Source organism: Abramis brama, assembly GCF_963993115.1.
Source record: "Abramis brama genome assembly, chromosome: 17".
NCBI lineage: Eukaryota > Metazoa > Chordata > Actinopteri > Cypriniformes > Leuciscidae > Abramis > Abramis brama.
Genome location: NC_139979.1, coordinates 12986063 through 13004675, shown reverse-complemented (window position 1 = coordinate 13004675; position 18613 = coordinate 12986063). Strand labels below are relative to the sequence as shown.

The window sequence follows — 18613 nt, the reverse complement described above, 5'->3', positions numbered from 1 at the left end:
TGGCCATGTCCAGACACAGACACAGATTTGCATGTTATTAACTTGAAGGCTATAGAGAATTTCAATGGCTCGCTCTGTGCACCTGTCCTCCCAAACGGATCATGTCACCGCTCCGTGGAGGTGGTCCGATTTAGGGGGATTTTGATGCAATGATACCCAAGGCCACGAGACGGGGGCGTTGACGTTCTCCTCCAGTCTCATAAACAAACGCTTTTGTTGGCCAGCAGCAGGTACCTGAGTGAAGGGCATCGCGTAATCGTTCTATTGCGAGGCAACGTCTACCTATGAAAATCGCGAGGCGCGCGCAGCTCCACAGAGATTTTAATAGCGCAAACTCGGTTGCGTCTGACGTAGAGGGGCTTCTTGGAGGAAAACATAGCTGGACCACTTACATGATACTGACACACGGTAAAATAGGATAGGATATAGAACCAATAGGATGACTTCACTGGTATTTTCGACCGTTGGGACGCGATGAGGACGGAATAGTAACAGCGCGCTGCTGAGGATGCGGATCGCGGGATTAGGCTGACACAAAAGAGCGTTCACGCCGTGTTTAATTGCGGATTAAAAGAGAGCATCAGCCTTGCACAACAAGGAGACGTTTCTTTATTAGCGTGGATCAAGACGCGCGGCGGGGAACGTTGACAGTATCGCTCGGATGGTGGTTCCGTGGACCGCGCGACCATGTCACTACAGTGCTGGGTGATTGTTCTGGTCGGGCTGATGTCGTACTTCAACCCGGAGAGAGCACTGGGAGCCCCGCAGAAGGAAGGTGAGCGTGTCGTTTAGATGGCATATGTTATTGATGCGCTCGAGGGGGGAGGAGGCGATGAGACGCTATGAAAATAAGGGGAATTTGTCAGTCTGAGGAGAGTATTTTACATTTCTGGTTGGGGGTGACGCTTATTAAATATTATTCCATAATTCAATCATATCTATCTCTATATATCTAAGACATATATGTTACGCACCATATGCGTCTATTTATTGAGCCCAGTCATTCACTGGTGATAATAAAGGTGTCTGGCTGTTATTCTGGTACGCATGTATGATTTTTCATTGTGGGCCTGCAAAACCGCTCTTCTCTATTCAATTTTACATAGCGCGATTTTTTCCTGAATCATCATCTGTCCCTGTTTTAACTAATGTTCGCATTATTGTTAAGTGTTAGTGTTTTATTTCGCGCATTATTTTAGTAGCCTACCATGAACACAAATTTGCCAACAGGCCCGCGTGTTTGTTTGTGTGCTCTCGTATGCAGTATGTGTAACCATATGGTCTAAGAAGGGAATTGCACACAGGTTCCTGTCTGTCAGCGTCTGGCCACTGTTTTTCGAACAATAAAAGGTTACCAGATGAATAAAAACACCCTTCATGTATTCATTCACCTTACCTGCATATTAGCCTTTATATTTTCATAGTTCAAGTGGACGAACACCGCGGGGTGATTCTCGAATACAGAACGTGTGCCTATTGTTTATTGCAAGCGTGGCATTTGTGGTATTTTTAATATGCATTTATGGGATGTTTATTTATTTATTTCTTTATTTTTAATTTTATATTTGAATTATTAACAACATAAGATTCTGACATCATGTGATAGAAATTTTAAAGCTGTACAATTGGCTCCATAAAACATAAAGTTCTTGATTGAATATACGTGTTTTACTGATAAATATTTATTTGTGAATAATAATATTATAATAATCACAATAATTATATATTATATACTATTATACAATAATAATACTGCTTTATCATTGAGAAAAGATAACGAAAACTGGATTTAATGACATTTAGGTTTCTGTTTCCAGGAAAATGGCATCTATAAGTGTCTAAAATGAGCACGACCTCAAATGACCTGCAGTTTTCAGACAACAGACCCTAATGACTGCTTAGTACTCAGACTCTTTTTAAACAGCTTTAAACACCCTCAGTCGAGACCTTGCTGTCAGTTCTGATATGCCCAAAAATGTCTTTGTGGTGCCTATGCTATTTTAGGAAAACCACGGCCCACCACTTTTAAAAGTTACATTACTGTTTTCGAATGATTAAAAAATGAGAGCATTATTATCCTTGCTATTTTAGTAATATTTTCAATTCAAACATATTTTATTATATGAGATTATTTATTTTGTGATTTGGTTAATTATGAGGTAAAAGGGAGATGTACAGTAAATTCTCCAGCAATGGCATGTGTGCTTAACATTGATTAATAAATAATGAGCTTTCAAGTCAGTTGAATACATTATACGAGTTATTTTAGTTTAGTGGATATTCATTCTTAGCATCTGGTTAATCACAATACCAAAGGTATTTAACCTCCTTGCCCTCCTCCCCACCTTCTCTTCTCCACAGATGGCTCTCCTAAAACAAACGGCTAAATTGAGGTACAAAATCAAGTATGGCACCTTTCCTTCTGACCCAGCAACCCTCCAGATACAAGAATCTTTTTCAATGATCCAGTCCCTTCCCTAAAAAAAAAAGGCCCTTCCCCCCAAACAAAACTCCAAATACCTTCCCTTCTTCTTCAATAGTGACGAGTACAAGGAATGTCTTGTATGATGACTCTCTGGTTTCTCTCCTTTGCTTCCCTTAAACCTTGACTCTCAAACCCCTCCCTAAACCCAATATGAAGGTGATCTATTCTGAGTTCCTCTGCTTTTCTCTGTACTTTCACCCTTTGTGCAATGAAAACTCTTCATTGGATTCCTGTGCTATGTTCTGAATGTAACGCTGCCCTTTTCAATTTTTCCCTGTTAGGAAAATATACAAGTTCTCTTTCACTTCTATCTATCTATCTATCTATCTATCTATCTATCTATGGATCAGTCTCTTAGTATTTGTCAGGATGGATATTTAAAACTCTACCCCCTTTTTTTCCTCAGTCTCTGTGTCCCGGGACGACTTTCTCTCTCCACCCCCTTATGTGATTATTCTCATCTCCTGCTCTGGGCTGGTCTCTTTTGTTCTGTTGCTTCTCACCTGCCTTTGCTGCAAAAGAGGAGGCGTGGGATTCAATGTAAGTCTTTTTAGTGTTGGGTTTATACATGTGGGTTTTACGTGAATTTTGCATAATGTGGGTGTTACTGATATGAATCAGCATGAAACATACATTTATGTGTTCTTTTGATGTTGGTTGAATTTCTTTTTTCTTTTATATATATATATATGTATATATATATATATATATATATATATATTCCCACCTCCACTTTTCTCTTTCAGGAGTTTGATAATGCCGAAGGGGAAGAATGCTCTGCGGCATCCAGCCCTGTTCCTGAGGACAGTTTGTCCTCCTGTCCATCACTACCGGATGTCTACACTCTCCCACTGCGGGATAAGAACTGCACCATCTTACTGAATGGTACAGGTAAACCCACTAACTACAGGCAATATGTACATCTTGCTCTATAACCTGTTCCTAAGTGAAAAGGTTATGAACTCTTCTGAACACACTCCTGTTGTATCCCACAGACAGCGCTCAATGTTTCCGAAGGCACACTCTCAACTACCTGCAGGAGATTGGAAATGGCTGGTTCGGGAAGGTAGACACGTTTAAATTATAAGATTTTACATGTCAGGAACAGCTTGAAATGTAACGAAAAATAATGGGTGACCCATGGTGGATGTTTAACGTATCTAAGAAAACTGAAAAGTAAATTATTATGATTTTATTTGCGTAGCCCTTTCAGGTAAACATAAAACTGGAAGGAAGTAGTTATTGTGTTTTTTTATTAATTCAAGTATGGATATGCACTTGAATTAATGTTGAGGCTTCTGAATCAATGTGTTGAATCAATGTCCAAATATATGTGAAATTGATCAGTCTACACAAGCAATTATTATATCTATGATCTTAAATACTTAAAATATGACATTTCAGGCCATGGTCTTATTTTCCGCTGCTCACTTACTTGATGACCATCTATAATTACACTGACCTGAATTTGTAGTCTGTTTGACATGTGTAGGTTGTCCTGGTCTGTATATCCTCACTGCACACATATTTACATAAGAACGTAGGCTTTTTTTAGTTTCTTTCTTTCTTAGTCTCTTTTGCTTCTTTTCCTCTCTTTCATTTGATAATAATGTGCAGGTTTGGTGAAGCAAATAGTTTTGTTGTTGTTGTAACTGTTTGATCTGTCTCTGTTAGGTAATACTGGCTGAGGTGCTGTGTGACTGCAGCTCCTATCAGGCTGTGGTGAAGGAGCTGAGGGTCAGTGCTAGTCCTCTGGAACAGCGAAAGTTTTTGGCAGAGTCCGAGCCTTACAGGTCAGACAAACTGGGTTGCTCTGGCTGCTATTACCGTATTTTTCCGAATTTAAGACGTTTCTTTCTTGGAAATACGTCTGAAAAAATGAGGTTGTCTTATATTCTGAGTCTAAACTTCTACATGTCAATAATACACCCGCAACAATAGGGAGCGGCAAATATGGGTAAAACGAATGTTCTTGCCCAGGACTGATAAACGCAGCGGAGTCATCAAACAACTCTCATTAAGCAGCCAAGAAATACAGTGTCGGAATGTAATGTTAGAAGATGGCGAGCCGAAAAGACAGTCTTAAAAATGTTAACAGTCAAAGAAAAGCTTATCACGGTAAAAGCGGCCACTTCGAAGAAACTGACAAGCAAATGTGTCAGTGCATAGGCAAAAAAAATAAATGAAAGGAAGCCCATAACCGGAGCCGTCATCCAGATGAAGGCACTGGATATCGCCAAAAAGCTGATCTTACCCACCATTGAGGCCCATCATTTCTTATTTCGGCTACTTACTGACACACTTGCCTGTCAATATCCTCAAAGCTGTCCGCTTTCATGCGGTGTAAGAATGATGCGGCGTAATGGATTAGCGCTTGCCGTCCGACTTCAGGGAGAAACTGCTGTCTTTTCAGCGCTATGTGATCGGCTTAAAGGTGGGGTATGTGATTCTCTTTTTTGTCAATTTTTTCAAAAATCACTTGAAATCCTATTCCTAACCCACTTACAGCCACTGAGTTAGAAGCACTGAAATGAAAATTAAGCAATTTAATCATCTGTGGAACGGACAGGACTCGAAAAACTCCAGCCAATCATTTCCAAGACCACCTAGAATCATTGGACAGTAAGTTTGTCAATCAAACGGTCGTAACATACCCCCCACCCCCCTCGCCTGCGTGACAGCGAGAGACAGAGAGAGAGTAATGGGTGGAGTCAGGGCCAGCCTTGGAGGAAAGAAGGTAGGACCATTTGAGTTGTGTATTTTCAAAATCTGCCGGCCGTTTTGCAAATCCCATACCCTACCTTTAAGGAAAAAACATTCATATCCCCCCTGGATGAGATAGGTAATGCTGATCAAACACCTGTGTTTTTTGACATACCAACATCTGTCAATGTGCATAAAAAGGTGAGAAATCAGTCATAGTGAAATCTACTGGAAATGAGAACTTCAGGTTATTTTTATGGTATCTATGTCATGAAGTGTTTATTTCTGAATGTAATTAATGTTGGTACATTTTACCAGTTTTTCAATGCTATTAGTGGAAATTTTTGCTGCTTTTTATTGAGGCTATTTCCTCCCACTTATCTAACACTTAAATTCCTCCTGTTAACAGTGAATTATCTATTTTTGTGCCAGTATATTTGCATTATAATAGCTTTTAATGTTGTAGGTTTCATTTGAACTCGAGACATACAATACAATACCTCCGGACGTATACAATACCTCCTCTGTTTTTCACACCTGACAGAAGTCTTCAGCATCCGAGTATCCTCCAGTGTTTGGGCCAGTGCAGTGAGAGCATTCCGTATCTTCTGGTCATGGAGTTCTGTCAACTGGTGAGAAAACCCAAATCTCTGACAATTTTAAAGAAAAATGAAATAACCGCCTTGGAAAATTTGTTTGTCTCCTATCTGTAGTTCAGGGAAACAGTAATTTATGAAAACACTGGCAGATTGAGTTTAACAGAACAATTTTACATAAGAATGGATTTATGATGGATTGGATTAGATAGTTCATGAATTTTATTTCATTAATTCTGCACATGTGTCATAAACAAGGCCTACTGTGCACTCAGAAGACTAAAATAAATTTAAATATACCAGTGCGCTATGTAATCATAATTTGTCTTAGCGCTTTTAATAAGACATTTTAGAGGACAAAGAATTTGATCCTATTTTCTGCATTGAATATTGATTTTTATCAAATAATGATTTTCATTTTTTTGTGTCTGTATCTACAGGGTGACCTGAAGAGGTATTTAAGAGCTCAGAGGAAGTCTGATGGGATGACACCTGACCTGTTAAACAGAGACCTCTTGAACTTACAACGAATGGCATATGAGATCACCTCAGGTCTCTTGCATCTCCATGAGAACAATTACATTCACAGGTTAGATTGATTAAATCTCTAACCCTAAAAGTGTTCAGGAACATGTGACTGACTTAGACACACAAAATTTGTGAAAATGGAGAAAGGTAAAAAAAAATGTTGACACATTTGTCTATTTGTCTGTTTTTCTCCAGTGATTTGGCACTGAGGAACTGCCTCCTCACCTCAGATCTTACTGTTCGAATCGGAGACTATGGCCTCTCGCACAATCAATATAAGGTATTTAAACAATTACTAAACTGCATTTCACTTCAAAGAGACTTTATAGATCAGGCCCTCAATCAATCAATGTCTTAGTTTTTTAGTATAGACGGGGGGTTTTTTCTGTTCACAAATAGAAGATGATTTGTCAGTATTCAGAAAAGTATTTCATAGTGCTTAATCAGCATTTAGCTGCATAATGGTTTTAGAGCAACTTAGCCTCTTTTTTGAAACTTAGGTAATGTGGTTATTCATATTTAACACAAACAGGAGGATTACTATCTAACCCCAGAAAAACTGTGGATACCTCTCCGCTGGATTGCCCCTGAACTTCTGGAGGAGTTTCGTGGGAATCTGATTGTCACTGATCAAACCAAAACCAGCAATGTGTGGTATGAAAAATTATGGACAAATGTTTTTCTAATGGTATTTAAATGAAGGAATCCAATAATTGTACAAAAGAAGAAAAATAATAATAATGGAATTACATATTTTTAATTATAAAAAACAACATGGGATTTTGAGAATACATACAATACTATTCACGTTGATATTCTTCCTTCAAATGAAAACTGACAGGTCTCTGGGTGTTGTGATATGGGAGCTGTTTGAATTTGGGGCTCAGCCGCACAGACACCTGAGCGATGAAGAGGTCCTTACATTTGTCATAAGGGAACGACAGATCACTCTGGCTCAACCTCGCCTCAAACTCGCACATGCAGACTATTGGTCAGTATTTTTAATGGCTTTAATTAAATGGAATTATATCTGTACTTAGATCTGGAATTCACCTACAAAATGTTTAATAATGTTTCATTGATGCAAAAATGACTCTTTTCCATTAAAAATATTCAAATGTCCTTAAAACTAATGTATCTTGAGTGTATTTTGTCTTATAGTGTTGCTTATAGTGTTACTTCTCAAGTCAATATATCTTATTTATCTTGTTTTAAGAGTCTTGTTCTTTGGATTTTCTTGTTCTTTGTCTTCTATCTTGTTCTTTTATTTTAACAATAAAATGAGACAAAAATGCTAGTTTAAAACAGTATTAATCTAAAGAAAGTTGAATGTGTATTATACAATATGTGACATACTAATATATGAACTATATTTTTGCATGTTTCATTAGGTACGAGGTCATGCAGTCATGCTGGCTACCTTCATCCCAGCGGCCAACAGTCAGCGAAGTATTTCTCCTCCTTTCCTCACTCCTCGCCGCAGAACAGGGAAGCCGGAAGAGTTCTAGAATGGATGAGGACGAGGAGGATTATGAGGAAGACAGTGGACAAGGAAGGAGAGGAGAGAGTGACGAATCATTTGAAAGACGATGGGATGCGCTCCGACCCCCAGCTTTCCAGTCAGCCGCACACAAACTTCTGAGGGAGCGAGAGTACGGGAGGGAGGATGGTTGTCACAGAGGAAACGGAAACTCCTTCCCTCTTTTGGACCCCGTGGACAATATGATCACTCCTACATCTGAGCTTGACGACATCCTTACTGTAACAGAGACCAGCAAAGGCTTAAACTTTGAATACTTCTGGGAAAAGGCCCATGGCAGGAGAGGCTACAAACCCCTTCCTCCACCTCAACCAATACCAACACCCAATTCTGGCCACAGGCAAACCTTGGACACACCCACTGTCGTCCCTGTGATCAGTGCCCGCAGCCCTTCCCTGGCCAGCGAGTATTACATTCGTCTGGAAGAGCATACTCCCCAGGATAAATCCCCTAGTCTAGGAAATGGGTGCTCGTCAAGAACAAATTCAGTGTGTCCTGGAGATCTGGAGCTGGTAGAGCTTCAAACAGGGACTACTGGAAAAGACAGACCATCTTTCAGGCAGCAAGATGGCTTTAAAAGAGGAACCTCTCAGACTGTCAGATCTAGTGAGGTAAAGGTTTTGGTTCCAAACACTGGCTTGGTTGAGTTTAGTAAGGAGAGCTGTAACCGAGTGACAGATTATGCTGTTATAGACATTGGAGAAACAACCCAAAAGTTCTTTGGTCCTCAAGCACCCATTCTTCCACCTAAACCTCGTTCACTGTCCATGTCCTCTGGCAGCCATCTACACTCACGTCCACTGCCTGCTCCTCCACTAGGATACGTGAGAACATACGGGTTAGATGTGTACCCTGGATCCTCGTACCCAACAGGCAAAGTTGAGACCTCTGATTCTTTACTAATGAGTTCACTGTCGAAAGCCAACTTTGACCATTTGGGCTTAAATCGCACTCACCAGACACTGCCCCCATCTCCATCACACTCTCCTTCCATTCCACCATCTTCTGGTTGTCAGTCCCTGTTCCTCCAACCTCAAACCTGCCCTCCACCTCTTCCTCCCCACCATAGACTCCAAAAGGGTCAAAATTACTCATTGGAAATTCATTCCAGATACAATGCGATGCACTTACAAAGAGACCAACTAAGCTGTGACCATACTGACGAAAAGGAGTTTGCTGACAGAGGCATGACACGATCTCAGTCTTTGTATAATTCAAGAGATGGTCCATATAAGTACATTACAGACAATGATCCCTACTCCAGAATGACTCGATCCCAATCCACAATTCCAAAAATTGAAAGAATATCATCCTCTAGCCCAGAGTTCTCAAAGGATGATGATGATGAAGAAGAAGACAATGATGATGATGATGATGATGATTCAGCTTTCATGTCACCACACAGATCCACCAGTGGCACAACCATTCAACACACCAACCTGGCTGATAAACCAGACCCAGCTACAACCGAGCTTTTCTCAAGGGGGATGAAGCGAACCCAATCCCGTCTTGCCACCATCCTCCCAGCCTTATGGAGGGAAGATGCAGTCATGCAACGAGAGCGAGTTGCAGCTGCAAGGAAATCTCCCATACATTTGTTTCTGACCGAGATCTCCAATGACTCTGTGGACATGAAGGATGGAGAAAGCTCATGGGCACGAGAAAGCGATGGAAATAAAGACAAAGGAATGCGGCGATCCCAGTCTCTTGTCACAGAACTTGACTCATCCTCGCAAGCTTGGGCCTCAGACAAAGACTTCCTGCCTGGATATGAAGGCAACGCCAAAAAGAGAGATTTATTCCTTACAGAGATTGAGACATCTGTGTCGGATTGTGAGGATGCATATGATGGCGAAGGTGGCACCCCTGTTTCAAGATTTGGAACTACACCTCATCCTTTTGCACATCACTCAAATTTGCCAACGTATGCAGAAGCTGAGGAGGCTTTCTCATCAGGGATGAATAAGTCTCATTCCCTGCTCTCTGAAATATCCAGTGAGAGCGTTGAACCTGAGCCGAAGACAGGAGAAATGACAAGAGAGGAATTTTTAAAGGAGATTCAGTCTGCTGAAACATTTCTAACTGAAATCATTACAAGGCAACGTAAAAAGGAGGAGAGTGTGTCACCTGCTCTGTTGTCTCCTGAGTATGAGTCAATATGCATCGACCCAGAATCTTCTCAGACAATACAGTTTGAATCAGAAAGAGCAAGAGCAGGAAAACCACCAGGTGACACAAAAGAAGCAATTTATGCTCAAGTCACCAAGCGGGCAAAACGGAGTGAAATAAAAGTTGCCATGCGCCCAGAAATTCCAGTACTTCAAATTGCATCTGAGTTACAAAATCTTGAATCAAGTCAGAAATTAACTCCAGCTAGTTGCTTTACACCTGAAATACAGATAGAGAAGAGTTCCCTTATTGATTTTCCTTCCTCAGAAGTAAAGCCTAAAAATGGGCCTCAATTGGAGCAGATATCTCCTGTTATAAAAGAGAAACAAGATGCAAGAGAGTCTCAGAATCAGCATGACCATATAAGTCAAGGTCCAGTAGAAACCAGGAATATACACAATGTTAATAGTTCACAAAGTTGTGACAAAAATCAAATCACTGGTGATACGCAGATTAGAAGTGTAGATCAAAATGATTTAAAGGGCATGTTTGTTCAGACAAAAGAGCAAATTCAGAAAAATGCTTACAATGTTTCACCTGGCGTCAATGTCATGGCATCAAATGTAACATTTGAAGAAGATGCACAAAATGAGGAACTGTCAGAACATCCAAAACAGATGCAAAAAGAATCAAACTCTCATGATCTTTCACAAAACAGAAGTTCAACAGGAGGCACAAGCTCTACAAAGGCAAGGGAATACAGTTCAGATGTGAGTCAACACTCCCCCACTGACAACAGACAGAACTTGGAAATGGAGACATCCTCTAAATCCCTGGAGCAAACCACTTTAACTGACAAGGAACCCAGTTCAAGAACCATGCGGAATGACAAAGACATGGAAATAGCAAATGAGAAAATACTTCCAAGTGACAATTCACTCTGTTTGAATGAATCAAGCCCAGATGCTTTTCACTCGCCTATGGTGCATGAACCCAACTCTGATCAGTCATTGTCCACCATGACCCCCTCAGATTCTGTCTTGTCACCTTCGACCTCTAGTTCACTGGACTGCCTCACACCTGGAGACTCCTGCTTGGGTGGAGGAAGCAATGGATGGAGGGCCCTTGGAACTGAAACACCACATCGGGATTCGGCCTACTTCTCAGATAGCGACTTGGATGGTGGAGAGGGTTTATGCAGAAGAGGCACCGATGTACTTGGCCCTTCTCGTTCAGGTGGCGTTAGAGCTGGAGAGCGAGGAATATTGATGGGAATTGAGGAAAAGATTGAGGATGAAAGACTACTGGAGCATTTTGAAAAGGAAGTGAAGATAAATCAGGACATACAAGAATTGTGGGTTTCAAATGATTCATCTGATATAGAGAAGGGTCTCATACAAGGTGCTGTCATCTCAGTAGATTCTCAGAGCGAATACAATGCTGAGTTTATTGCCAAGTTGTTCTCCAATGGAGAGGATGAGCCAAATAAAGGAGTTCCATTTAGCAACAGCTCCATTAACTTCCAAAACTCATCTCTAGTTAAAAATAGTGAGCTGGTCATTTCTCACACTTTTTCAAAAGAAATAATGCTTCATGATTCAGGTGCTATTGATCTCACACTGCTTGCCCATATAGTCTCAGAGCCTCAAAAACCCATTTCTGGACCAGTTTGTCAAGAAGAACTCAATGAAGATTGTTCATATTTGCAAACAGCTAAGTGTAAAGAGGCACGTTGTAAGTCACCTGATTTCCCAATTGGTGAACAGTCATCAGACAATAGTAAATCTAGGTTATCACGGTTTTACAGCTTACAGTCTGATTTTTCTAAAGGCATCAGCAGCCCTGAGATAAACATAAAGCTCAGCAATGATGACACCAAATGCGACCTGACCCAGTTCATCTGGTCTGAGACAAACCCTGAAGGACATACAGGAGGGGAAAGGGGTGAGCTTGATATCCAAGACACAGATGCGAATGAACTAGGCTTGAGAAACCTCTCGTATTCAGAGGAGAGTGAGGATGAGCAGGCAAAGGAGAGGTCTGAAAGTCAGCTAGCTGTAGGGGAACTCTGTTTTACTATCAAGGAATCCTCTCAAAATGCTGCAGATGAAGAAGTCAGCAGTATGGAGCTCTCAAAAAATAAACGTTCTGATAAATTCAGCAGAGGTGCGTCAATGGGTCTTGAACTAAAGGAGAAGGAGTTGTGGAGCGCCCTTGAGGAAGATTATGGTATGGTGGAGACTGTGAGAGGGGAATTCAACTGCCAAACATTTCAGCAGGGAGAACTTCACCTTTGGCCTGTGGAAAATGACCAGTGGGCTGCAGCCGAAGCACAGACACCAGAAGTTGAGCTCGGATCAGAGCTCTTCCCGAGTTTTGGGAAAAAGGGGTGGGCAGCGGAGGAACACTTAATGATTAGTCATGAATTCTGGGAATCTGAAGCAAATGATGAGCTTGCAGATAGTGAGTCTCATCCCTCTGCTCAGAGAATATGTGAAGATGCATTTAATGATGAGAAGGTAGGACAGGCTGATTATCCACCACCTGAGAGGCTGATCCTGTCTGGTGAAGCAAAAGGAACTATATCACCTCAGCAAACACCTTTAGAAAGGCTGGACTTTCAGCAAGAGGAGAACATAGAAAATCCAGACATTGAAAATGGATCACCAGAGCACTACACTAGAAATATAAAGATGGAAGTTGAGAATCTGGAAAACCCAGAGCTGGAGGCCCCTGAACAACACAAAACTATTGAAATGGTGATTGATACTCAGAATTCTGAGACGTGTTTACAAAATTATGTGGGAGGAGAATTGTTTAGTGATGAAGAAAATAAAGAGTTTGACAGTCATGAAAACATGGTAGGTGTAAGAGGTTGTACGACTCACTCTCCCTCATTTTCTATTACAAATGCTCCAACCAATGAGATGGAACTTCTGCAGTACCACAAAGAATCTCTTTCTAGTAACAAGAACAATGTACCAAGAGACCAAACCGAAGCTTCATGGGCGCCCGAGACTGAAGCAAGCAAAATGTTGGTTGGGGCCCTTGAAGACCATCAGACCTGCACAATGGAGTTGGCTGATAATTCTCACATAATTTCAGTGTATCCAGAGTGTCACAGTATAGAAACCAGTAGACATGATGTTGACAGCAATCACTGTTCTGCCACGATCAGTGATGTATCTTTTGAAAAAGAAAGATCAGATTCTCCATCTTTCCCAAGTCTCACCATTAGCACTGATCCAGAGCCGTGTAAGATCCACAGTAGCAATGTTCAGTGTTCAGCCCCTGCACTGATTTCAATGGAGCTTTCAGAATGTGCTGTTTCTCCATATGCAGGAGTTGGTAAGTGTCAAGGTCCAAGTAGTTTCCCGAATACAGTACACCACATAGAAATCAAGACAAGTTCAAGTCTGTTCTGTTCCACAAATCAAACATCTACCAAAGGACATGAGGAGCCATCGGGATGTTCTGAGGATGCTAACTGTTTAGATCAGTCTCTTGAAGAACTTGCAACTAGTACAACCACTCAAAGCAAAGGTATCACTGCAAACCTGGGACAAAAACTGCACATGTCACTCATGAAAGAAAACCACATTCACCCAGAATCAAATGCTTTACAGGAGGACGACAGAAATGGCCTGTCCCAGAAAGCGGCCCATCCACCTCTCTCCCAGTGTTCTCTGAACTCCATCCCAGAGTTGTTGATCTCTGAGTGGAAGGACTTGGATGAGGAGCCTCTGGAGGATTTTGAAAAACTAGAGCAGCTGTGCTGCATTTCTGGGGATGAAGAAAACCTTGGAGATCTGTTTTTAGGAAACTTAGATCTGCTTGAATCTTTAAAGAGAAATCCAGAGCAAAGAACAAGTGGTGCTGGTGGTATAATAAACCAGGATGACTCAGCAGATTCAGAGAGGAAGACAAGAGTAGAGCTAAAAGAGGAAGTTGATGGGATATCGAAAAGTACCATGGCTGTCTTGCAACACTCAGAGCAATATGAAAACATTTCTCCAAATTTTCCAGGAGAAACTCAGCAATCAGTGGAGAAGGAAACAGGGCAACATATGCCAACGCCTCTCTCTATCCATTCTACAGATGGTTCCAAAGGGCAGAGGTCACTCTCAAAAATGCAGACAAAAAATGGACTGATGATGCAGGTGAGTAAAAATTACACTAAAATTAACTGTACTCTATTGATGCTCTGCTATTTCTGAAACCTTTTGTCTTTGTGCAATCATTTTTTTAGGTTTGTGAGGAGAGACTTCAGTACTCTCTTAGTGAAAATGTTCAAACCAATGTCCTGTGGGGTTCTACGGTTAGTGACAGCGTAATTCTACACCCTTGGGGAGCCTCTACCACTTCGTCCTCTGAAGAAGGTGTTTCAAGGGAAGATTTCCAGGACAATGAGAGGTGTGGTTATTGCTACAGGAACACTAATAAAAAATAAATGAGTGATGAATTGAGCAGAGAACACTATTTTAATGCAATTTTCACTGTCTGGAAATAACATTTATAAAATAAATCCTAGTCAGATATTCTGTATTTAAGCAATGTAAACTTTAGAGCATGTGATCTTAGCTTTAATCTCCTCATGGCATAAGTCTCATCATGGCTTTTAATGTAAAATGCTTTTCTTGGTTAAATGAGGTAAAAACCAGCCTTCATCTTAAATTCATTGTAAATTATCTATCTTAGCAGCAAAGAGGAGACCCCACCCTCCTCTCCCTCAGTGTCTGTGAGTGAATCTGCTGAAACACAGACAGAAGAACTGACTGTGCTTGAACAGCCTGAGGTTACTTCCTCTCTACCTGCTGCAAATCAAGCAATGAAAGGTACTGTGAACTGAAAGCACTCAAGATTTTTTCATTTGGATTTGTGTTAATTTAGTGTTTTGCATTTTATGCTGTTTACAATTTTAAATATAAATTTTTAATGTTAAATGAACCAATATATATATATATATATAGATTAGGGATGCCCCGAATCCAGATTTTTTTGGGTTCGGCTGAATACCGAATCCACTGGTTAATCCGAAATCGAATACCGAATTCTACTCCCATCCTCAGTCCATTAACAAAGTAAACACATTAATGAAGTAAACAACGTCCACAGCCGTGGATTTTATTTTATTTTATTAACTGTAAAAAATAAATAAAGAATAGGCAACATTATGCCAGGATGACAAGTGGGAAAAACTTTGACAATTACCATAGGCCTATGTTTACCCTATCTCAAGATCCAATCAATACAACTCGTATTCTTTCGGATGTTTCATACGCAAATGTTTTAACAGCGGCGATGTTGTGTATTGTTTAGGGTCCTTGCCACCACGAGACAAATCGGCCCAATATTTGTCCGAATACGAAGCCGAATCCTGGATTCGGTGCATCCCTAATACATATATATATAGATACCACCGTCTTTGATATTTATCTTTCATCTTTCCCTCTCCACTGTACCATCAACCCCTGTTCCAGCTAAGCTGGCCCGTCTCTCCTTATCCCTCCCTCCGCTTTCTCTCTCTCTTCCTCTCTCACCGAATACCAAAGGAGGATTCTGGGAAGGGGGGGAGCATAGAGGAGGGAGGAGAAGGACTGCGTCAGCAGGTAGCGATCCAGATGAAGATGAAGAAGAGGAACAGGAAGATGAGTCTCCAAGGCGTGTCATTGTTGTCACAGAAACAGATGTTGACAAGAGAGTGGGTTTACGTAGTTTGCTGAAATCGCCAAAGGAACCCGTGGACAAAGAGAACCGTGACCGTGGGAGGAATGTGTCATTTTTTGACGATGTCACAGTCTATCTTTTCGATCAGGTATGTGAAGGGTATTTATACAGAAAAGCATCAAGTACCTTCAATGACAAGGTTTCACATTGTTAAACATTGTGTGTTTTGTTACTATTCTGTATCTTAAAACTCTTCATGCCAGGAAACTCCAACCAATGAACTTAGCTCTGGATCTACTTGTTCATCTCCCCACGGAAAGCCCCCCAGCACTGATGGTTTTGGTAAGTGTGTAGACCATTTGGGTGTTTGCAAACAGCAATGACGTGTTTTATGGCCGGTGGAAAAAATGACAGTTCTGAAGCAGGAGTCTATGAAAGCCATGGAATTAAAGAGTAAAACGATAAATTTGACAATTCTGACTTTTTTCTCACTATTCAGAGTTTATATCTCACAATTGTGAGAAGAAAAATCTTAATTGCGAGATTGATGATGAACTTGATATTCTGCCATTTTTCCTCAGAATTGTGTTTATATCACTCAATTCACTCAAGACTTTTTTCTTGTCAGAATTGTGATATAAATTTGCAATTGCAAGTTATAAAGTCCAAATTGGGAGATGTAAACTCGCAATTGCGAGAAAAAAAGTCTGAATTGTGAAATAAAAATGTTATGGGTATATAAATGTAATCTCTTTAAAATGTTATAGGTTTAAATGTTATTTTATGCTGTAACTGTAGGGTTAATACAATCATGCCCCCCATGAACTGCATATGCAAATATTATGTAGATCTAGTGTTTACATCATATTCATGCTTTAAATAATACTGTAAATAATAGCGCAGGTTTCATCAGTCTGGCCTGTCCATTTAATGAAGACCATCTTTTTTTGCATTCCAATTCTGACATCCAAAGGCACAACAAGACATTTTTCTCTTATTCCGTGGATTTCGCTCATTTTCCTTACTTTGTTACCACTGTTTTTCTGCCACCACAATGCGCTCACAGCTGCAGTGACGTAACTGTGACGTCTGCCCCCAAATGGTCTATTCAGCAGAAGATATGATAATTTGGGCCTGATTTGCGTAAAGCAAATATAAAACTTGTGATTGTGCGAAAAGAGTAAAATTCATGTGATCATTTGATAATATCAGCATCACAAACATGGATTTTTATATTTAAAAAAATTAAACCAGCAATGCTTTTTGCTCATTCCAGACTCATCTGTCTGCATCTCCACTGTTTTAAGTTGCGATGAACTGCCTTACTGCGAGGCTGTTGCACAATTCATATTAGCTGCAGTTAATAGTACTAATAAACATATATCTATCTTTTATAAAAATCTTCAGAGTACACCTATTACACTTCTAAGATCACATTTTGTCAGATTGTTTTCTTTCTTTCTTTCTTTTTTTTCCAGGATCAGGCAGCCACAAGGCATCAAAAAGTAAAGACCATGTAGTGAAATCAAGATCTCCAACCGGAGTCACTTCTGGCTCATCATCAAGGTTTACAGTAAGCCCTGCCGATGACCCACATTTAGTGTGACAGAAAACTGTTCCCCAAACAACATCTGGACAAAATGAACCCCCCTGGAGTGAATGAGTGGCCCCCGTTGTCATCGGTAACTATGACGACTCCTGGAGGTTATTTTTTTAACTGCGAGAAAAAGAAGGGCTCCCGTTTCAAAAGGCTGGAGGCGGTCCAGGTTTTACTCACTGCAGCAGCTGGAGTGGTAAATCCACAAATTGAAAGTACCTTCCAAAACAGCCAAAAACCTTGGAGCTCTGTAAAATCTGACATGTACTTTTCGGCTATGCAATGGGAGTCTTATTATGTACCAGCTTAACTGTTCTATTTTCATGGCTTCTTGAAGTACGTTTGTATTTTATTCCCCTTAAATGAAGGGGGCGCACTTTCTCTGACCAGTACCTGTCTATTTGTGTGCTTAGAAATATTGACATTGTAAATTTGTTCTCATTGCAGTCAGGCATTCTTGTAGTTTGTGGTTGAGGGGGGAATTGTCTCTCCAAAGCACAGCAGTGCAGTTCTCATTTAGCATTTGTACAAACTAAAAATTAAATTGCAACAGAATACAAACTCATTTTAAAAACATTTATTTTAAATGTATTCTTAGAATGCACGAAAAAATAAAACTGCAACTGTTGTTTTATACGGTATTTTTTATTGCAGATGTTTACTTGTTTGTTTATTTATTCTGCATTTGTTTTTTATTTAAATATATGTTTGTCTGTTGGCCTAATTCACTTTATAAGTTTAAGTAAACTGGATATTTACTTTGTATCAAATTATTTTGGATTTATGGCATTTAATAACCGCCTCAACAAACATATATCTTTGCATAGGTATAAACACTGAAATGTTTTCTCTAATTTAGCTATTTCTAGATGTCAGTCTGTATCTAGTTGTCCTATGATGTGTCTCTCTGCAGGTGTTATTTTCTAATAATGTATTTGACATTAGCTTTTCCTTTATTCATTTTTGAAGCAGTAATTATTGCTTGGCATGAAAAAAGAGAAATCAGCATACATGACTATTAATTGACTTATTTATTCATTCATTTTAGTTTTCAATCTTATCATTCATTCAGATGTCTGAGGTAATCCAGATCATGACATCACGTTCAGCATCTGTTTCATTTAGAGGTTTCATATTCTGTATGAAGCTGGGGGAGTGAAAATAACATGGAAACTGTGAAACATTTATTGAACTGTTTGATGACAATAAATTGTTCTGTCTTATAATATCTGTGTAAAATATTGCTTTACTAACTTTAATATAATATTAAAATTATGCATTTTCTATAATATAACTTAAACTGGCATTCAAATAATGATTAGTATCATGAAATATGTGTACTCATTGGCACATTTCACAATACTGAAGCAAAAATCCTGTGTCTATTG

General features: G+C 40.0%; 1 protein-coding gene across 2 annotated transcripts; it reads left to right on the top strand.

Annotated features, from left to right (window-relative positions):
• The first annotated feature begins 542 nt into the window (after window positions 1–542).
• Window positions 543–18451, top strand: lmtk3 (lemur tyrosine kinase 3). 2 transcript variants are annotated; one of them, XM_084088060.1, is made up of 16 exons: window positions 543–775; window positions 2892–3025; window positions 3232–3376; window positions 3481–3551; window positions 4160–4278; window positions 5733–5820; window positions 6225–6373; window positions 6508–6592; window positions 6845–6966; window positions 7154–7303; window positions 7704–14121; window positions 14211–14374; window positions 14663–14796; window positions 15442–15776; window positions 15892–15970; window positions 17107–18451. In XM_084088060.1, the coding sequence occupies exons 1-16, from the start codon at window positions 688–690 to the stop codon at window positions 17232–17234; spliced, it is 8409 nt and encodes a 2802-aa protein (XP_083944186.1). In that variant the 5' UTR covers window positions 543–687; the 3' UTR covers window positions 17235–18451. The 2 variants fall into 2 exon arrangements, with proteins under 2 accessions (XP_083944186.1, XP_083944185.1); XM_084088059.1 differs by having other exon boundaries at window positions 14660–14796.
• The last annotated feature ends 162 nt before the right edge of the window (window positions 18452–18613 follow it).

Bases quoted from the DNA above. Each gene is read 5' to 3' on its own strand.
- lmtk3 (XM_084088059.1), top strand. From the start codon at position 688: ATGTCACTACAGTGCTGGGTGATTGTTCTGGTCGGGCTGATGTCGTAC. The intron at 14,122-14,210 runs GTGAGTAAAAAT...TCATTTTTTTAG, and splicing joins AAAATGGACTGATGATGCAG to GTTTGTGAGGAGAGACTTCA. The intron at 15,971-17,106 runs GTAAGTGTGTAG...TTTTTTTTCCAG, and splicing joins CCCCAGCACTGATGGTTTTG to GATCAGGCAGCCACAAGGCA.